Consider the following 23,294-nt stretch of genomic DNA (forward strand, 5'->3'; position numbering starts at 1 on the left):
GTCTACAGAATGAGTTCCGGGACAGTCAGGGCTATACAGAGAAACCCTGTCTCGGAAAACTAATTATTTATATATGTGTGTGTGTGTATGTATGTATATGTATATATACATATATATGTATGTATGTATATGTATATATAAGAATATGTATTAGTTTATATTAGAAAAAGGATAATTTGTACCCTGAGAGTCAAAGCAGTGTAATTTGCCAAGTCAGTAGATATTGTAAACGTATGTTAAAAGCAGATAATCTTAAAATAAATGTTAAAATGCACTATTATATCACAAAAACAGTATCACACATATATTCATATAAATAGTAAGTATGACTCTTAATATAACATGATTTGTTGAAATAATCTTTCAAAAATAAAAGCAAAAATTTGATATGTTAACAAACTCAATACATTGTAATTCAAAAATTTGTACCTAAATGTATGTAAGCAACCTGGTAGTTTTTAAGTGTGATTTATTGACTGAGAGCAGATTTGTCAACTTGTTGACATCTAGAATACATGAGTCGTACCTTAGGCCACAAGTAAGGGGCTTATCTTAATTAGGTTAATTGAGGTTTCTGGTTTGAACTGAAATGGCCCATTTAGTCTCATCTTTAACCCTTGGTCCCTAGGGGGGAGTGCTGTTTAGCAGTATCTTTAGAAGGTAGAGTCTTGGAAGAAGTAAGTTACAGAGGATGAACCTTGAGGCTTTTCAGATTCAAATTTCCTGTTTACAGTCTGCTTTCAGAATGCAGATGTATTGTGACCAACCAAAAGCCTGTGGGGCTTTCCCAAGTCTTTCTCATCAGAGACTTTCTTATTCCCTTGACAACTGTAAGCTAGCATAAATACTTTCTTCCTTAAATTGCTTTTGTTGGAGTATTTTATTACTTTATCACAGCAACAAGAAAGCAAAGGCACAAAGGCTTGTGCATTTTGAAATGGCTCTCATCCCATGCTGGGGTCCTGGACTGCATAAGAAGGAGAAAGTAACCTGAGCACAACCATTCATCCCTTCCTATTTCCTGACTGCAGATACAATATGATCAGCTGTCACAAGCTTCTGCCACCATGACTTCTACACCAGAAAAGAAGGCAAACACTCTGGAACTGAGTCAAAATAAATAAACCTTTCTCCTTTGTCAGGAAATTTTATTACAGGAATTGATGGACCAGGCTGACTCCATATTAAGGGTGGACGCCATTTTTGATATAAGATTAGAATAAGTTCGTTTCTTTTTACTACAAAATCCAAGTTGACTGTGCTTTAGCCTGTTGCTGGATGTGACATGATCCCCACCCTATGGAGTTTGATTTGTAACTTGAATGTACCCAGATGATAAGACATTCTGCCAAATCATTTTGCAATGTTCAGCCAAGCTCTGGTGTAATCAAAATCCCTCTGGAAATCTCCCAACCCCTGAAAACTCCCTAGCCTTCTAGTTTTTTAGACAACATAAAGCCTACTTTCCCTATGTTAAATGCTATTTCTTTTTCAAACCCTGCTTTAGGGAATTAGCCATGCCTGACAGAAAATAAAGCTTGCTTAATTTGACCAAAGATTTTGGGTAATGGTCTTTACTCTCATTTGGTATGATTAACACTACTCTCATTCAGTGTTAAGTAGCAAAATGAGAAAAATAGCTAATAGAGCCACTAAATCAACTGTATCAAGACATGTATAAAGTACAGTTTTAAAAGATGGAACCACTATTGTTAAGAGATTAATTCAGCATAACCAGGATAGAGTACATTGACAAGAATGTCCTGTTTGAATAGTTACTTAATGCAAACAAGTGAGTATATGTAAACTAGCATTTTTAAATAATCATATCCAAAGCCTAATAATGAAAATAGATATAAGCCAACTATATACATATCACTCAACTAGTGTTCTGTAAAGAAAATGATGGAAATCTCTCCAAGTAAGAATAACCAAATGTTCTAAGCTACAGTTAACAATGTAGAATGTTTCAGCAGAAAACAGCATATTGTAGGGAAATATGATTCTTATACTTTGCAATCAATTCAAAAATTTTTTAAAAGTAATATAACTAACCATACACACCAACAGAGTCCAACCACTGGAGAGACTGAGGCAGGATCACTTCTGTCTGGGAGTTCAAGGTTAAACAAATCTCAACCACTTAGTATATGACAATTTTAAAAACCATGTTAATGCCAGGACAGGTGGTACACACCTTTAGCCCAGCAGAGGTGGCAGATCTGAGTTCCAGGTCTACATAGTGAGTTCCTGGACAGCCAGGGCTACATAATGAGACTCTATCTCAAATAATTATGTGACAATGATGAAGATGTAACACACCTAAGGTCCTGGACACTCTCACCAAGTTTTTCCAAAAGAAATTTGATGTCTTCACTGATATCTTCATCATCATACTTTTGCTGCTCCAAATTCTCCAACTGTTTCAGGACTTTGCATTGAATCATAGCCAGAGCATACTCTTGGCGAGTTTCTCTTTCCGTTGACTTTTCTAAGAAATTCTGAGTTAGACAAAGAGACATGAAGAAAGCACATGAAGATCCATACTTTACACCTTCCTTTGAGTTCCCATTTAACCAGTACTTTTAAAAGGTGACTATTTACAATCATAAAATCAGAAGCCTACTTCTGAATATGAAATACCTCTACTTTAAATCTGAAAAATCCTCCAAAGGTTACTATTATAAAAGTTTAGCTACCAGACTATAGTATTTTTGTGACATGGAAGAATTTTAAAGAGATGCAATCTCCTTGAAAGAAGTCAGATCAGTCACTGTCTCCCAAGTTCCCGCGTCTTCCTCCAGGTTTTCCCTGGTGAATCCCCTTACCTCCCCATGCATGCCTTTCCCTCAATGAGCTAGAGATAACTGAGTCCAACAACCTGTGTGCCAGGCTAGTCTGATGTCCCCAGTCTATGCCACAGCCTTCCTCATAGGCTTCCTCCAGGACGTACCCTCCTGTAGCCATTTACACCACCCAACTCAGAATCCAAATGTTTCACATCCTCAAGCCCACCTCCCTTGCCTGCACAACAAAGGAGTTCTAGGCTTCAGCCAAGATCCTTTCTATCTAATTCAAGCCACAGAACATGCAGCCAACATTTCTATACAGCAAGATCTACCTCTCCACACTCAAGCCTTCAAACACGGAGCACATTCCCTACACCAGACCAGTACCTTCTGTCACCTGACTTCATTCCACCCAGTTCACTTCTGCCCTCCAGACACAACCCATCAGAATATCCACTCTTCTGGCCACAACCTGCTCAGAACTAAGAAACTAAGAAACTCAAAACTAACAAAAGAGGTTCACATGCCTAGAGTCAATTCTAAAAGTACCAGAAATATGAAAGAGCAACCAAATATCTTCTCTCTAAAATCTACCAGTCCTGTAGAAATCAATGTTTATCAATGATAATTACTTAGGGGAACTCCAGGACACAGAATTAAAAGATTAAAACCTCCTCAAAGAATTCAGAGTTTAAAGAAGACACAAAGAACCAACTCAATGAAATCAAGGAGAAAGAACTTGAAAATAAAGGCCTGAGTGATGCCCAAGAAAACACAAACATAAGTTTGAGAATTGGAAAAGACTAATCAAAGACTTGAGAACTGAATCCAGTCAACAGATAAAACCACTGAAGATGGCTAAAGCTGAAATGGAGATGGAACTGAAAAACTCAACAGTTCAACTAGAAAATTCAAAGGAAAGCCTTATAAGTAAAATGAATCAAACAGAAGATAGAGGATCAGGACTAAAAGAAAAAAGAAGAGATTTAGAGAAAATAAATAAGAAATATTAAAAAAATATTTTAAAAATATTTTAAAAAATCTAAAAACACAGGAAAGGACAGACAGGAAATGTGAGGCACCAGGAAAAAGAAAGCAACCCTCTGAATTATAGACATTGATGAGGGAGAAAAAGCCCAAGTCAGTGGCATAAATCTAAAAGAAATGCATAAAATTAAACTAAGAACAAGTTCAATTCAATAGACCCACAATATATGAGGAGACTGAAAAAAAATAAATAAAAGCCTCTTCTAGCTCAAAAAAAAAAGTTCAGAGTTAAATGATTTCACATCAAACTTCTATCAGATGTTCAAAGAAGGTCTACAATAAATCCTTCTTAAACTCTTCAAATACTAAAAACAGAAGGAGCATGCCCAATCTCCTTCAACAAAGTCAGCATCAACCTAATAACCAAACCATGCAAAGATACAACAACAAAAAAAGAAAGCTACAGGCCATTGTCCCTGATGAACACAATCAAAACATACTGTGAAAATGACCATTCTCCAAAAGCTATTTACAGATTTAATGCAATCCCAATCAAAAGTCCCATCTCATTCTTCTAGAAATAGAAAAACTCCTATCCTAAAACTCATATGGAATCACAATATCCTAAGGAAAAAGGAGTGATTACCATTCCAGGACTTAGCATTTGTCCTGACATAGAATTATTCATAAGGCACTACATATATCCTTGCAAGTACCTACAGAAGTTAGGATGATTCGAAAAGACACTTCTATTGCATTATTGCAATTATAAATATAGACAATACTTATACTTCTTTTGCAATAATAGCATTTTAAGTATAGACAAACATGAAGGCTTCCTGGGTGAGTCACACCTCCAAAGGCAGCCTTTACCCTTTCAAAGCCAATACTGGTACTGTTTTTGCATGAGTTCTTTACAACTATCTGCATTCAGTTTCCATAGGGACCTTGGGCCTTAGGGCTCTTAGACCTCAACTATGGCCAGTCTTACATCTCTCAGTCTGGTCTATCTTGGCCCTTAAGACTTTGACATCTCCTAGGAATTTCTTTGGTGACCATGGCCTTCAAGTTCTCTTCTTTGACTTCCTTTGGAAGGGCCCCTGGGCAAGTAGTCCTGAGTAGAATAAAAAAGCAAGCTAAAACTAGCAAGACAACACACCTTTAATCTCAGCACTTGAGAGGCAGAGGCAGTTCTAGACCATCCATGGATACAGAGACCCTATGTCAACTTGGCCCTAAAATAAACAAGTTGAAAAGCCAGGAGCAAGCCAGTTAGTAGCACTCTTCCATGCCCTCTGCTTCAGTTCCTGCCACCAGGTTCCTACATTGGCTGAAACCCTGACTTCTCTTAGAGTGTGTGACCTGACAGCTGTAAGCCGAAATAAATCCCAACACTGCTTTTGGTCATTGTGTTTGCACAGTAATAGAAATCTTAACAAAGGTTAAGTCCTTCTACAAGAACAAATCACTAACAACTGCAGAAAGTTCTTTTTTCACTTAATATTTAGCAACCTCTCCTAGTTTTGAACTTCTCAACAATTATTCATCCTTCAAAGGTCTTCAAACTCTCCATTTTTTTCTGTAACTTTCACTCTTGCATACTACTTATCACTGTATGACACCAATATTAATTTACATCATTTGTCTTCATACTATGTAACTATTAAGACCTTCAATGGCAAACTACATTTCATCTGTATTCTCCAACAATTATCAAAGTGTCTAACACAAAAACAACTCAAAGAAAGTCATTATTTTAAGATAAAGGAGACTAAAGAAGACTACTTCAGGAATTTTTCATCTTTTCTAAACAATAAAAAATGTAGAAAATGAACCCTTAAGAAAAACAAGAACATCCAATAATTTGAATTATTGCAAAGTAATGCCTCATTAATACAAGTTATTTGAGTTTAAGAATGATCTGGACCGCACTTAAAATTGTACCTTGACACTCTCTTGCTCTTTTACTATCTCTTGCTATTGCTTTCCCTTCCCTCCCCCTCCCACTCCCTTCTCCCTTCTCTCTCCACATGCTGGGTGCTGGCCTCTATTCCTCTTCTCTTCTCTTCTCTTCTCTTCTCTTCTCTTCTCTTCTCTTCTCTTCTCTTCCTCTTCCTCTTCCTCTTCTCTTCTCTTCTCTCTCCCTCCCTCCCTCCCTCCCTCCCTCCGCCTTTCTCTGCCTCTACTATCCTCTTAACTGCACTCCCCATGCCATTAATAAACTCTATTCTATACACACAAAAAAAGTGCCTTGACAACTCATGTACACAGAATTTGCTAGACTCATAAATGTTAGCTACCCTGTGAGTGAGAGAAAGAAGAAAGCACAGTACTTGCTTAATTGCTTTTAAATTTTATTTTACTAATTACTGCTCCACACTCATGATTATGTGTGTACTTTGGGTATATGCATGCTGCACTGGCACCATGATGTATGAAACAATCAGGGGACAACTTGAAAGAATTGATGGTGATCAAAGTCAGGTCATGTCCAGACACCTTTACCTACTGAGCCATCTCACCAGGCTGTTTGCCTAAATTTCTGATGAAGCTTCTTAAGGGTAATAGAACAATTCTTATATTTAAAAGGGTATAACTTTTTGTAGCCACAGTAACAAAATATGTCTAATGCTCAGAACATTTGATCGAGAGTTATTAGCATTATAGATCTTCAGCAGGTCACCATTAGGTTTCATTGTCCACCTCTCCAACAGTAAATATTACAGTGAAAGTCCCTCCTCACATGCCTTCAATTTTCCTTAGACAGCTTGGAAAGGCACTGGATTTAACACCGCTTATGAGCATGATAAGCAAAGAAATTGTCCTTTCATGTGAAAGAAACCAAAAGACAAAAAGAGAATGAGATGGTAAACTAGATAAGAAGGCTTTATATAAACACAAAGGCATAACCCTTAAGTAAAATTCATATCAAACTATTTTTTAAATAAATAATAGGGGTAACACATGAAAATGACTCAAAATAAAAAAACACTATGCTTGGTATAGCAGTTAAGTGTATGAATCATTCTGAGTTGAATCCCTGCTCTCTTCTTCCAAGATACTTTGGCAAATCAATTAACTTACAATAGAGTTCATAAATGTGTTATAGTTAAAGTGATTAGGTCAGTACCTGATACAGAATAAATTCTAAAATAAAATGTATTATTAACTCCAGACTTCTGAGGAAGGAATTCCTAAACCAAGTTTTAAAATTTTAACACTAGCAAATACTATAAATGGATAATATAAGACTGACAGACTGACAGATAGACAGACAGACAGACAGACAGACAGACAGACAGTGAATATTAACAGATATCCAGCCTCTTTTCTTCCTGTACCCTCACCACCTACCCGATGGCCATGTGTGCAGTGGCTGCCTTCTTGCATCCCTTCTGAACCTTCTGTTAAGGTAGGGAAACCATCCTTGATTCACTTAACCTTATTCATCCATGCTAGTGCCCTTGCCACCCGTCTGTATGCAGAGAGCCGAGCATATATTCACTCCCACCAACCCCACCCATCCCTCCCTTGCACTCCTCTCCAATTAGAAATACTAGACTTGCTTTGCCAACTCGACCTATCCTAAGGACCACTCCACTATAAAGAGGGACACTAGACCTAGACCCACAGCTGTACCTCCACAGAACCCCAAAATGTGTGCAGGGATCAAAAGTCCCAGGATCTGCCTTCTGCCTCATCCCCAACCCTTCTTCAGGGAAGGATCCTAGAGTTACATCACTAATACTATTAGTACATGTTGGACATTCCCCACATTTCTGAAAATTAGCTGTGGAATTTTCTAACCTTAGAGAAGGCCTTCTATTGGTATTAGAAACCTCACTCGATTCTTGATTCTCCATTCCAACTTTAACACTGAACTGCCCCCAAAACTGAACTCTAGTCCTCCAGAACTTGGCAATAAAACCTCATTCCTGAACATACTGCATACTTTAAATTATATAACACAGAAAAATCAAGCTGGTATAGTCTTGAAGTTTTATCCCTACTGGCTAGCTTTCATAGTGCTGGAAGGTGATGGGGATTGAATTCAAACTTTAGATTGCTTTCAACAAGATGGCCATTTTTACTATATTAATCCTACCAACCTATGAGCATGGGAGATTGTTCTATCTTCTGAGATCTTCTTCAATTTCTTTCTTGAGAGACTTGAAGTTCTCGTCATACAGATCTTTTACTTGTTTGGTTAGACTCACATGAAGGTAATTTATATTATGTGTGACTATTGTGAAAGGTGCCATTTCCCTAATTTCTTTCTCAACCTGTTTATCCTTTGAGTATAAGAAGGCTACTGATCTGAGTTAATTTTATATACAGCCACTTTGCTGAAGATGTTTATCAGGTTTAGGAGTTCTCTTGTGGAATTTTTTGGAATTTAAGTATACTATCTTATCATCTGCAAATAGTGATATTTTGACTTTTTCATTTCCAATTTGTATCCCTTGACTTCCTTTTGTTGTCTAATTGCTCTAGCCAGAAGTTCGAGTACTATATTGGATAGGGAGAAAGTGGACAGCCTTGTCTAGTCCCTAATTTTAATGGGACTGCTTCACGTTTCTCTCCATTTAATTTCATGTTGGCTACTGGTTTGCTGCATATTGCTTTTACTCTGTTTAGTTATGGGCCTTTTGGACCTTGAATTCCTGATCTTTCCAAGACTTTTAACATGAAGGGATGTTGAATTTTTCCAGATTCTTTTTTCAGGATCTAATGAGATGATCATATGGTTTGAGTTTGTTTATATAGTGGATTACGTTGATGGATTTTCGTATATTAAACCATCTGTTCATCCCTGGGATGAAGTCTACTTGATCGTGGTGAATGATCATTCTGATGTGTCATTCTCCAACATATAATAAGGACACATGCTCCACTTTGTATATAGCAGCCTTATTTATAATAGCCAGAAGCTGGAAAGAATCCAGATGTCCCTCAGCAGAGGAATGGATACAGAAAATGTGTTACATTTACACAATGGAGTACTACTCAGCTATTAAAAACAATGAACTCATGAAATTCTTAGGCAAATGGATGGAACTAGAAAATTATCATCCTGAGTGAGGTAACCCAGTCACAAAAGAACACACACAGTATGTACTCACTGATAAGCAGCGGATACTAGCCCAAAAGAATAGACAAGATAAAATTCACAAACCACATGAAGCTCAAGAAGGAAGACCAGAGTGTGGGTGCTTCTGTCCTTCTTAGGAAGGGAAACAAAATACTCATGGGAGCAAATGGGGAGACAAAGTGTGGTGCAGAGACTGAAGGAAAGGCCATCCAGAGACTGTCCCACCTGGGGATCCATCACCAAACCCAGACACTGTAGTAGATGCCAAGAAGTACATGCTGACAGGATCCTGATATAGCTGCCTCCTGAGAGGCTCTGGCAGAGCCTGACAAATACAGAGGCTGATGTTCACATAGAGTCCCCAATGTGGTCCCTTTTGGAGGAGTTAGAAAAAGGACTGAAGGAGTTGAAGGGGTTTGCAATCCCATAGAAAGAACAATTAAATCAACCATCTAGACCCCTAAGAGCTCCCAGGAACTAAACCGCCAACCAAAGTTTACACATGGAGGGACCCATGGCTCCAGCCGCATATGTAGCCTTGTTGGGCATCAATCGGAGGAGAGGTCCTGTGAAGGCTCAATACCCCAGTGAAAGGGAATTCAAAAGCAGGGAGGCCGGAGTGGGTGGGTGGGGGAAACACTCTCATAGAAGCAGGGGCAGGGAGAATGAGATAAGCGGCTTCCAGGGGGGTGGGAGGGGAGAGGGGGACCAGGATACGGGACAACAATTGAAATGTAAATAAAGAAAATATCCAATAAAAAAAAGAGTAGGAAAAAAAAGAATAAAGTTGCAGAGGCTACAGATATGACTCAGAGGTTAAGAGCATTTGCTGCTTTTCTAGAGAACAGGCCCAGGTTCAGTTCCCAGCACTGTCACTGGACAGCCTGTAACTCTAGCCCCAGGGGATTCAATGTACACTTCTGGCCACCTACACTTGTACAACCCCTCTCACATATACACATCATTAATATTTTTTTAATTTAAAAAATCTGCATGTCCCCATAATATGCCATCTTTATGTCTAAGTGTAAATCAAAAGCATATACTTAATTTATGTATTTATCAGTACATGACTAGAAATGTCTAAAAGATATTAGTGACTATTATTTGACAAATCTGATAGCAATACTTCTTATATTTTTAAAACCCAACAATACCTCATTTTGTTTTTGACCTCCTGTTTTTTTATTTCAAGTAAACAAACAAACAAAAAAAACCCCAAATGGTTCGAAGCAAAGATTCTGAAGCAAACCACTTGCTTTTGCAAACTGGATACCTACTAGAAATGCCATATCTATCTAGCATTCCCATTTGCAAAGACTAACCCAAATACCAAATTCTCAATAATAATAACATTATAATAGGGTAAGCACTAGTTAACAAATAAAATCCCTGAGAAGGATACCTGCCACCAAGTAATAAGCAGCACATGACACATGTTCAGTAATATTACTTGGGTAGATAGATATCTCCCAGAAACCCATCTGAATCCTAAGGCAACCAACAAAATGATTAAGCAGACAGACAACTGATTCACAGAACATAATGGCTTGGGGAAACACTTAACAATACCTTACATGATATAACAAAGCTCCTTTCTTGTCCTCATGCTTCATCATCTTTTGTTCATTTTTATAACTGACAAAATTCTAGTATCCTAACAACATAATTGTAATGTTTATAATAATTGGAAGTCTCGGCTGTTGACTCAAAAACATGTTGCTAGCCAGGAAACCCAAGATCTGTAACACAACTACAAACTAAAATATGGGCCCTGAGAGAAAAACTCCAATAATAGTCCTATAGCAGGCACTGTAACAAAAAGGGACTTTCTCCATCTGAATATAACCAAAGTACATGTTTTCACAAGTATACTACAATTCACACATTTCATTCACTTACATTACTTCCCACCTTTCAAAGATAGTTTACAGCAAAAAAATCCTACACACACACCAGGAACAACAATAACAATATCCCTCACTGAGTACTTACACGGAATGCTGCAAGAATGATTCTTGTTACTTTCTCTTTGACAGATTCTTGAAGGATGTCTGACAGAACAGGAATGATATTATATCGACGAAGGTGTTCACACATTTGAGGACTGAATGCCAGGAGCCATATTGAAAAAATCATTTGATATTGAAGTTGAAAACCACACTTGTTACTCAAAACGCCCATTATACTGAAAAAGAACAGAGAAAACATTTCACACAACAGCACAACAAAACACAAAATGAGAGTATATTAAAAGAGCAAGTCTCTATCCTATGGCTTCAATTTCTTTTCTACCTACCCATGGCACTCACATAGCACTCAGCTAACTCAAAGCTAGATTACAATTCACTAGGATTATAAACCTTTCTCTGGAAGGCATGGAAACTTGGGAAGACGAAGGACTGCGACAAGGAAACAATGAGAAACGAGAAACAGAACCAAGATTGGAAGAAAGGGTGTTACAAGGAATGTAACAATTAAAATCAACCGGGAGTGGTGACAAAAATGAACATACATCTTCCTTGTAGTTTTTATATTAAGGTTTTGAGTTTAGACAACCAAGGGAAGAATTTTTAAATAGTTAAGCAATCCAGAAAACTGAGGCAGTAACTTTGGGAAAATATAGCCTGCCAAAGAATTTGAGTATCAGAAAAATGTCAAAAACTTCTAGAAAACTAGGAAACTGACAACATTCCCCTGAAATGAAAGGGGCTGTCCCATTATTGTGATGGAGAAAATATATAAAAGAAACGAGAAAAAAAAAAAACACCTAAAGAAATATCCCTGAGGAATGTCTACATTCCACAAAGAGCAGAAATCACTAGGCAAATAAAATGACCACTGGAACTAAAGAAGTATAAAATCCATAGAATTTCCAACACACTGCCCCCATATAAACTATAGCTTTTAGCAAATATATCAATACTGATTCGTCAGTTTGAAAAAGTGAATCATATTAACCCAAGATTTCAAAATTGGAAAATGGTGAGGAAGGAAAGTCATTTGTACTTTGATTATTTTTTCTTTTAATCTAATGTTCTAATATAATTCTCAAGTTTTTAAAATCTAACAATTATTAACTTAGTTGACGGTATATATCTGTGACAATTCCATATTTTTGTGATTTGTATATAGTTCTGAGTTTATTGGACTATTCCTAAGTTTCTTATGCATTGTTTCTTCTGCCTAGAGAAGCTCTTTTCAGTTGAATCTGTTACATTAAAAAAAAAATTGCTTATATTTAAATACTATCAGTATTTCAACTGCTGCAAAATTTTGTTCTTATACCTGCCTGGTTCCTTTGCTCTCTTCTAGTGACTAATTCAAGATTCCTACACTTTGCTTTTCTGATGCCCTAGGTACCAGCTAATTAGAATCTAGGTTCTAGGACCGAGAGCTCGATGCTGACTAATGGTACTCACAGTAGCATCACCCTAGCAAATACTTCCTCACAAAGTAGCCATCTTTCCCACAGCAGTACCCAATTCGGATGCAGTGTTCCAGGTCTAACAGACTAAGTCACAGACTCAGAGGCAACATCACTAGCCATGTGTGCCCCTACTCAAGAGAACTGGGTCCCTGCATAAGGTTCTTCCTCAGAAATCAGACACCAGTATCAGAAGAGCATTACTCGGTCCTCCAAGCGTGGGAGTTTCTGTGATCCTAAGCCCAGACCTAGAGATGGTACTATCTTTTGTTTCAGAAAAGAAAGTTAGAAAATGTATATCTAGTTAATTCTTCACATCCAATTAACTTCTAAGAAAAATCTGTCATCACTGGAGTTGTGGGGAGCACTGAGAAATGACACAGCTGCCAAAACCAAAGTACAACAAAAGTGTCCAAGGAGCTAGGCATCAACAATGATGAATCCTTTAGGAGTTGGAGAGAGGTTAAAATTAAAAAAAAAAAAAAAAATCAGTGCTAACCTTCAGATGGCTAGTCCAGTCAATACATAACACAGTGAAAAAGATAGTTCTTATAAATATTCAGAAAATACTATATCGTGCATGCGATAGGTTTATAACCAGAAAATTTAATATGCTGATTAAAATGTAGAGTAGTATTAGTAATCAGTGACCAGCTCTTTGAACAGACAACACTTAAATTTTTTTCTCCTCACATCTTTCCTGGTTATAATTTGAAAAGCATCAAAAAGAAACAGAAACTTGCATTGCAAAAGAAAAATTATAAAGTACATTTCCTTTCTGAGAATAAAAAAGCAGACACTTAATATTGTCAACTGTCCTTCAAAGTTGTTTACTACTACTAATGATGATATCAAGATTTCATCTACCTCTATATACCAAAGGGACACAAGGCAACAGCTTCTGTATTGGGGATGGGGGAGGTGGAATAAGAAAAAAAATACTGTCTGAAGACAGGTTGATATTTTGTAACTTTAATTCATTTTTATAGGAATAAAGGTATCTTCTTTTAGCTTAGTAAAATAAAATTCACCATATCTTGCAATAATCATATGGGCTAAACTAGACATTTTATAAACCTATAGCATACTATGAAATTATAGTGACATTGTGCTACTTTATCTTAATAGATATTATTTCACTAATTATATTAATATCTTATTAATTATAACTCTGCAATTATAAAAAATGAAACCTACAGTCATATAAAATTTTTTACAAAGATAGTGTAATAACATCATTATCTTTTCTAATTTTACTGCCTCAAATACTGCAGCATCTTTTAGGAATGTAAAAGATGGGCAGTGCTGGCGCACACCTTTAATCCCGGCACTTGGGAGGCAGAGGTAGGTAGATTTCTGAGTTAGAGGTTAGCCTGCAAAGTGAGTTCTAGGACAGCTATGGCTACAGAGAGAACCTGTCTCGAAAAACAAAACAAAACAAGCAAAAAAAGGAATATAAAAGATGAAATAACATCTTTGGTTTCTGTACAGAAAAGAGCATCACACCCGAGACTGCCAGTCTTATATAACATAGCTCATGGTACCTATTCAGTTTGCACAAACCATATGGTTTATGCTTGACAGCTCAACTATGGTTTGAAAGTCTGTGTCCCTCCCAAATTCATAAATTACAATCCTAGTCCCCAGATTGACAGTATGGTGGCACAGAGCTTTGGGGAAATTAGGTCACACAGGGAGCATAAGGATCAAATAAATGAGCTTAAGAGAGACCCTTTGCCCTTCTATTATAAGAAATTACAGCTCGCCACACACTGAATCTCAGAGCCTTCATCTTGGAATTCCAAGCCTCCAAAACCATGTGAAACGAACTTCCCTTGTTTGAAGTCACTTAGCCCTCAGCACTTTGGCTTAAGTAAGGGCTTTCCAGTTAGAAGCCTGAAATGTTTCCTGGGCTGTGATTGAATACTTTGTTCTCAGTATCTATTTGGGAAGGATTAAGAGGTGGGCCCTATTGGAGGAGGTCTATCACTCTGGGCATATTTTAGGGTTTTAGAAGTCTCTTAAGATCTCTAGAGCCTCTACTTCCTGCTTGTAGTTCCTGGTGTGTATTTTCAACTGCAGCTACAGTACTGCCATGCTGCCTACCTTTGAAGGAGATGGACTCATCCCTCTGAACTGTAAACCCAGATACCCCATTTCTCCTATAAGATATCTTGATCATGGTGTTTTATCACAGCAGTAAAAGTAACTAAAAAATATGCTATCAGTCCAGAGTACCTACGCTACCAAACTCTGGTGGAACCCTGAGGATCTAGTTTGTAATAATCTTCCTGAACAGAATTACAAATGTTCACTGTTGAGGAAGATGTAATCCAAGAGGTCTCATAGAAGAGAGAGAACATGAGGAGGACTACAGATGGATTCCTCAAAACTCAGCCCTGCCTTTGTGCTTCATGATCCAGCAGTGTATTTTTAGCAATCTCTATAATAAGTCTTAGCTATGCATACCAATACCATTCTAATATATCCCCCAACACAGTATAACCATACCTGAGAACTCAGACTCTTTTACTTTCCATCCGCAATAGCAACTAACAGAAAGCATTTCACTGAGTGAAGAGAAGAAAAAAGCAAAAGAGTAATGCTATCTTATTCTCTAACGATGATGGAACTGGCTTTTTAAGCACACCCTTGAAACTATGAGAATGATTTAACATAAAAATGTTAAAATTGAGCTATCTGATGGGCAGTGGTGGTGCACACCTTTAATCCAAGCACCTAGGAGGCAGAGGCAGGCGGATTTCTGAGTTTGACACCAGCCTAGTAGTAGTAGTAGTAGTAGTAGTAGTAATAGTAATAGGAGGAAGAGGAGGAGGAGGAGGAAGAGGAGGAGGAGGAAGACGAGGAGGAGGAGGAGGAGGAGGAGGAGGAGGAGGAGGAGGAAGAAGAAGAAGAAGAAGAAGAAGAAGAAGAAGAAGAAGAAGAAGAAGAAGAAGAAGAAGAAGAAGAAGAAGAAGCAGCAGCAGCAGCAGCAGAAGCAGAAGCAGCAGCAGCAGCAGCAGCAGCAGCAATCCTGAGTTCAATCCCCAGAAGAACCAATTCTTATAGGTTATCCTCTACACTCTGTACTTGCTCTTTGGAACACATGTGAAACACCCAATACATACATGCATGCATGCATACATACACAATTAAGTTCAAATATAATAAAACTGTAAGTAATATTTTCATTAATTCCTTGAGACATTCATACGCTGTTGCTTTGATCATATTCATACTCCCAACTTGTCCCGGATGTCCTCTCAGCTAACCCACCTAACTTTAGAGTTTCCTTAAAAAACAAAAAACAAAAAAAATAAAAATCACCTCTAATTTGTTTGCCCAACTATTATTGGGAATAGGGCCTGCCCTGTAGTGTGGTCGATCTACAGGGATCACATCACTGAAGAAAGCTGACTCTATATCTCCCACTAGCTATAACATGCCAATAGTGCCTCAGTTACTGTGAGACTTTAGACCCACATCCCCAATTCATGCTGAGATTATGTCTCTCTTGAGCTAGAACAGGTCTTTGTACATGCTTTCATAATTTCTGTGAATTAATAATACAACTACTTTTTTCTAGAAAACACTGTTTCCTTGAAGTTATTCATTACCTCTGGTCTGTCTATTATTTAGACAGAAGGCTAAATAATAATAAATAGTAAAAAAAATTGAAATGGTATTACTGTAGCTGTAGCTGGCCTTTAGGGCTCTGCCGTCTCTGCCTACTGAGTGCTGAGATCAGTGTATAACACCATACAAGATCAACAGATTGAAAATTTATGAATTAAAACAGCAATAACTACTGTAATTTATTAAGTCAATCAATAAAGATTGAATAATTTGTGAAAGTAACACTCTAAGAAACTGTATGCACCGGTCTGCTGAGGGGATTTAGAGTAACAGTATGATGACCATCACTCAATCAACTCTCACTTTACTTCCTCACCAAACTCTATTATTGATTCTGAGCATCCTATTAGATTTTACAAGAGAAACAATGCCCTTTTCCTAACTTAACAGTACCTGTTTTAAATGCACTTAGACCCTCATTAAGTATGAAATTAAATGACTTTCAAATGGTGACATACAATGTCCATTATTTGGATATTTTATTTTCCTTATTGATTTCTGCCTGCATTTGCCACAAAATCCTTTTATAATTATCTTATAATCTCAGTGCCAGAGTTTATTTTGTCCAGCATTAGGTTCTTAAAAGCTAGCATAACCTCTTATTATAAAACAGGCCAAGCACAGAATGGGGAGAGATATTCAGTTTGATAGATATTGATGTCTTAAAAGCTAATATAATCCATTGTTATACATGAAGGCAATAAAATCCTTCTTTAAAATGATTAAATATATTAACTTATTTTAGAAATGTCAAGGAGAAATGTTTGTAAATGTCATTCTACAATGAAAGTCAAGACACTCACTCACCAGTTCACGCCGTCCGCTTCCACCCACGCAAAGCGGTACTCGTTGACCCGGAGCATCAGCTGCAGACAGCCAGCAACGCACTGCACATACTGCGAGCTCTGCACAGGAAAGGAGTGCATGCAGGTTAGACTAAAAAGCATCCTAAGTCATGAGATCAAGCACACACATTTCTATAGGAAGAGTTTATACTATAATTTTTACTATAATTTGTTAGATTTAGAGCATCCAAAGTCTAATATCTTTTCAAAGGTCAATACTTATATCTGTTTTTATCTTTGCCTCTTAGAAATTAAGGTGATTGTTGTTTCCCAAAATAAATCTACACATTCAGGATGACATAAAATATAAGTAATGGTACCTCTGATATTGTTTAATATCACCTTGTCATTTACAAATCTTGAAGAGAGAATCTACAAACAGAAAATGCTGCTCTATGCAATTATAAAATATAAAAAAATCAAAACAATAAAAGGAAGACAGGCCTATACTTAGTAATTTTCAGCACACTATAAACCTTTACTGTAGGCCTCAGTTTTTCACTCCTGTGAGGACCCCTATCAAGACACTGCCAGGGTTGAAGGCAGTATTCCATTCCGCACACAACTAGAAATATGAAGAAGCTTGGGCTTTAGATGTAATAGAAAAAATATCTAATTAAAACTGAGCATGGTGGTGCACTAAGGAAACTAAGGCCAGCCTACTCTACAGAACAAATTTCAGGACAGCCAGGGCTATACAGAGAAACCCATCTTGGAAAAAAAAAATCTAACATTGGTTAAAAAACAACATATATTTTTAAAACTTAGTTCAATAGCTGTATTTCATAAAACTGTATTTAAATCTATAAATTGAAATAAGCTAAAACTGTATCTCCTAGACACCATAAGCCCTTCCATTTTACCACAGCTAGTACGAATTTCTGGTCCAAACTCTTGTCTAAATATTTAGCATGAGATTTATGTCTTTAAAAAGTAGAGACACAAAAGAATATTTAAGCTCTAGCCTTCATAACTGAACAAATAAAAATCTTTATTAATTTTACTCTATTTCTTTGAATACAAAAATGTTTTGGATCACCCAAGTCGTTTTTGTGCCTGTTGATCATGCTATGTGCTAAAATAGGTAGTGCACACAGTACACACAGACGGCATGGGCTCAGCAATGTCAGTTACAACTTGACTTACATATACAGCATGAGCATATTAAGGCACTGGCCCTACAGGTTACAGGACTCTTTCATACACTATGCTCAGACCATGTCACTGAGGACAGACAGTATACAAATGACCAAACTCTTTTGTTCTGAGACAGGGTCACTCTGTGCAGCCATGGCTATCCTAGAACTCACTCTATAGACTAAGCTGGCCTTAATCTACCTCCCAAATGCTGGCAGATACCACTACACCCAGCTGAACTCTTGCCTTCAATGAAAATGAAAAGCATCTTCTCCGTTACTTTTCATTAAATTACTTTTTAGTTTCTTGTATAAATAATTTAAAGATTTTTTTTTAAAGAAAATAATAAGCCTTAGTTAAATGAACCCAACCAGTCTTACTTTTAATCCTACAAAAAGACTCTGGATGATAATGGTGCATGTCTATAATCCTTGCATTCAGGAGGCAGAAACAGGCGGATCTCTGTGAATTAAAGGAGGTCAGCCTGGTCTACAAAGCTAGTTCCAGGAGAACCAGGGCTACAAAAAGAAACCCTATCTCAAAAAAAAAAAAAAAAAAAAAAAAAAAAAAAAACAAATCCTACAGAAGGCAATTCAATAAATACTACTAGAGAAAAATCACACAACCATAAAAAACCAGAGACTTCTCCTTAGAGATGCACTCCACTTCAAATATCTCACCACCATGCTCAAGCTGATCCACATTGTAGCCATTCTTCTCTGTCCTTTCCCTAAAAGAAAAGCTTTGGCATGATAACTGTCTCTGTCTCTATATGTCTGTCTCTTGTTCTCTGTCTCTCTCTGTCTCTCTCTCTCTCTCTCTCTCTCTCTCTCTCTCTCTCTCACACACACACACACACACACACACACACACACACTTTTTCCCCCATTTTGCTCCACCAGAGTCCTTTCCGACAGACTTACCCTCTCCCTCCTCATACTTAAGGAAACTAAGCCTCTGCATGCGATCATTCACTCATCGTACCCTGGCAAAGGCCTACGCCTATCCTTTTACGGCAGTGCTACAAGAGGGCAGTGTCTGACAAAGTGAGGCTGGCCCCACGACAAGCTGCAAACTGGCAGTTTGGGAGGCTAGAACTGTTCCCCAGAACTGAAAGAGTCCAAAGCGAGTCACTTCAAGGAAAACCACCCCTCACGGGCAGCAAACCGGACAGCTGCCCCACCACCTAGCCTGAGCCAACCTCACGGGCACCCAGTCAGGAGCTATAGGAGCTGCCCCATCACCTAGTTTGAGCCAAGTGTAATTGTCAGTAGCCATTAAGGAGAAGCTAAAAACTACCAGGTGATCTTCCTTAGATGGTTCTGCCATGGACTGTTAAAGTTAATGATAGATTTGCTTCTCTAACCAAGGCCAAAAATATTTCATCTGAGGAAAGATTCCTGCTATTAATATGCTTTTCCTGTTATTATTATATATATATAACAATCACTAGGTATTAGCCCACCCTTTTGAGTAGATCTCTGCAGAACAAAGATGCACTGCCTTGTAATGATGCTATATAGACAAACTGATGATTTCTTAATTCTTAATGATTATCCTATGAGAATTATTATATTAGTAATTATTAAGCTCTTTTATAACAGACTGCTAGTAAGACTTTTCTGATGTTAAAACTGCAATGAGAACTCTGCCAGTCTTTAGTGTCATGAGTCAATTACTTCTGAAATAGTAGGCAGGCACCTACAACTTAGAGCACATTCTAAGAAGTTGTAAAACCATTAACAAAAGGTCATAAAAAGGAAACTAAGGATTTACTACAGGTGCAAGGACCGAAGATAAAATATTGACTGGGTCTATCTATGAAACTTCACTAACTTAGTCACAAAAATTTTTTAACTCTTCATGAACCTGTAGAGCTAGTAACAAATAATGAATGTTTAGCCAGATTACTCTTAATGGGTATGCATCTAAACAGTCTCTCTTGTATACTTCATATTCAATTTATGACTTGAATTTATGTTTGAACTTCTAGTGAACTCCTGTTAAAAAGGGGGGGGGGAATACTTGGAAAAACAATGTGATCTCTTCTCCTGGAAAAGGTACAAAAGACTAGAAAAGATTTCATTGGCAGGCATAGCATTGGGAACATAGTATTGGGAATAAAGACATTAGGAGTAAAGGCTTTGGGAGCAAGGGCATTGTTACATCAGAGCAGGAAGAGAGAGCAAGATCAGAAGGAGAATGAAGAGTGGAATAATTTAGAATTATAAGAAAACTATTACGAGAGCTATATGCATAATGCAGAGGGAAAAGAGGAAAAAAAGGAGCTACAGAGATAGCTTTGGGACAGAATGGGTCTTTTCTTAACAGCAAGGCAGGCTTTGTCTTACTGAAGAGTACAAAACTTTCTTCTTATAGACTTGAGTTTAATTCATTTAGCAATAAATGGGTAGAAGCTTTTTCTTTCTCTATGCAATAATGATTGAAATTCATTTTTCATCCAGAATGAGTGAGTTGTTTGAATGGTGCTTGGTCTTTTGCTCCATATACAGTTAAGTATGTAGCTGGGCCCAACTCATTTGAATGGAGATATATGAACATGTAAGCATGAATTTGTCTATGAATTTATGTGTGTTTATATTTGCTTGTGTAAAAGTTTTCCTTCTGCAAGTGTGACTCTCTTCTCCTGGTACAACAGAAGTTTACTGCTCCAAACTCCCCACTAGCCCGACAAGCAAGAGGCATCTGGACAAGAGGGAAAGGCTCTGGCAACCAATTCCTTAGTTATTTATTTAGCTTCTATCAGATAGACATTCACTTAAAAATTACAGAGAAGCCAGCTGTTATAGTGTACGTTTATAATCCCACCATTTGGGAGGATGAACAAAAAGTTCTCAAGTTTTAGGCCAACAAGGCCTGTCACAAAACAAAATATAATAAGCCAAACAGCAACAACAACAAAGGCCCAGGAGATGTCAGCAGGAAAATAGAACAAATGGAATTCTTGTACCTTGTTGTAGAATCATAAAGTGACTTAGAAAACTGACTGGCAATTCACTGTAAATTACATAACCCCATTACTTAAAATTCCACTTTGGACATAGATGAAGTAGAAACCTAACAGTTTTTGGAAAGTTAGTCGGATGGTGTTTTGCTGGAGCTAACACATGAAGGAACATTTCATTAAAGTGGACACAGATATGAAAAGCTAAGGCAGACTCATGAAGGAACATTTTGCTGAAGCAGACACAGGAGAGAGGATGTTCTGCTAAAGCAAGCAGATGAAAGGACACGTGATGAAATATTCTTGGCTAACAACTCACATGTATTGGTCTGCCTTTCATTGCGTAGTTGAGCTGCATTTGTCAGGACTCCATAGAGAGAAATGCATCAAAAAACTTCTGGTGGTGTATTGCAGTCTCTTGCCACTTCTGCAGACTCAGGCTAATTGGATGCACATGCTGAGGCAAGGCACATTGAGGACATGTAATGTTTGGAGGGTATAAATCGGAGTCAACCGAATGACAGAGACAGAGCTTGGCTTGCTGGTACAGCTAGCTGTGCAATGCTTATTAATCTCCCATCTTTGCTGATCTTCACTTCCCTGAGAGGCACAGCTGAGAATGTAGCTGGTTCCCTCCTGCTGATTTGAGCGGAGGCTGAGGCCTGGCTGTCTTTGCCAGGTCGGGTCACTGCTGCTGCTAACCCAACTCTACTGAACTAGATTGCTGGTGTGCCCGTGAAGTGTTTGTGATTGGATTGAGCTGCTGCTACCTGCTAACCAGTGAAATGAACTGTCAATTTCCAGACAACTCAGCCAGAAGTTGCTCTAAATAACCTTTCTAAGCAGGTCCACTTCCCTCGTATCCTTTCTTCCCACTACCTCTGATAGGTGGTGGGCTACAAGGGATGTTAAAGTGTTTAAGAACCATCACTAAAAATAAGGTTTAGGGCTGGAGAGATGGCTTGATGGTTAAGAGCACTGACTGCTCTGCCAGAGGTCCTGAGCTCAATTCCCAGCAACCACATGGTGGCTCACAACCATGAGTAATGGAATCTGATGCACTCTTCTAGTGTGTGTCTGAAGACAGCTACAGTGTACTCATATAAATAAAAAAAAAAATCTTTAAAAATAAAATAAAAACTAAGGTTTTAAAAAAATTAATGTTATATAGGTACAACAGATATAATACATATAATGTAACAAAAGACATGTATAGACTGTTCACAGCCAAATTATTCACAATAATCAAAAACATAAAGTAACCCAATAACTATCAATAACAGATTATTAAGGCAATCAATCACTACATAGCAAATATAAGGCATATTGATAAATTCGACATGATACAATGCAGGGCTAGTGAATTCAGACCCCTTCACATGCAGCTTAAGATCAGTCCAGACCAAATCTACACGAACAGATCTCACAGTAATCACCTTTGGAGGAGGTATGGTGAAAAGACCACAGTAGGGAAAACCAAGATGTATAAACTCGTCTCTGGGGAGAAAGGGTGGCAGTGTAGTTACAGACTACTTGCTTAGCAAACATGAGACTCTGGCTTTATCCCCAACACAAGATGGGGGAGGAGAATAAATACTAGAACAGGAATGAGAATCTTTAGCTTGCTTTCTTGAGGAATTCACTTCCTCAAAATTGTTTTATTATCAATAAAGGAAAATAGTGACAGCTATATCAAAATTAAAAATCTATTCACTATAATCAATTTCTATAAAACATTAAATAATTTTAAGGTATACTATTATTGCAGTAGATATTCACAGACTAAAATGCATATAGCCAAGAATTTTTTAAAATAGAGTTAATAAAAATAAATTCCTTAGTCAATGTCCAAAAAATATCAATATCAGACTTCCAGCCAGGTGAAGGTGGTGGCACACGCCTTTGACCCCAGCACTCACAAGGCAGAAGCAGGCAGACATCTGAGTTAGAAGGCAGCCTAGTCTACTAGTGAGTTCCAGGACAGCCAAGGCTATACTGAGAAACTGTCTCAAAAAACAAAATCAAAATACAGCACTTCACTATTATTCACAACTTTAAAACCTTCAACTATTACTAAGAAAAACATATTATTGCTACCACTAAGCAAGCATGGTTTGCTTTATAAATCAATGTTTTACATACAAGTCCAAAAGCATATTTAGCACATAGTAATAGGTTACCTTATTGTTGCTATCCTTTCAAAGACACATTAAAAGTCGTGTACTACTCAAATATCTGATTTCATGTTCTTTTATATATCCCAATATAACCCCAGGCAACCCTTCCAAAATCCTGATCAGAAAAACAACAGTTGATTATTCTATCTGTACTTTTACACACACACACACACACATACATTTCAATGATCCCAATTCTTAAAAGTGTTAACTTTGTGATAATAATTTAAAAGAATGAA

At 37.5% G+C, this 23,294-nt stretch overlaps 1 protein-coding gene across 2 annotated transcripts in view; it reads right to left on the bottom strand.

The window, feature by feature from the left end:
- The window catches only part of Atp6v1h (ATPase H+ transporting V1 subunit H), a 71,372-nt gene that overhangs the window by 24,009 nt on the left and 24,069 nt on the right, over positions 1-23,294 (bottom strand). For both annotated transcript variants that reach the window (XM_052175996.1, XM_052175997.1), the window contains exons 8-10: positions 16,739-16,836; positions 10,864-11,056; positions 2,323-2,501 (exon numbers count right to left, since the gene is read on the bottom strand). In XM_052175996.1, the coding sequence (XP_052031956.1) occupies positions 2,323-2,501; positions 10,864-11,056; positions 16,739-16,836 (470 nt within the window). The remainder of the gene's footprint in view (positions 1-2,322; positions 2,502-10,863; positions 11,057-16,738; positions 16,837-23,294) is intronic.

This window comes from Apodemus sylvaticus, chromosome 3, assembly GCF_947179515.1.
Source record: "Apodemus sylvaticus chromosome 3, mApoSyl1.1, whole genome shotgun sequence".
NCBI lineage: Eukaryota > Metazoa > Chordata > Mammalia > Rodentia > Muridae > Apodemus > Apodemus sylvaticus.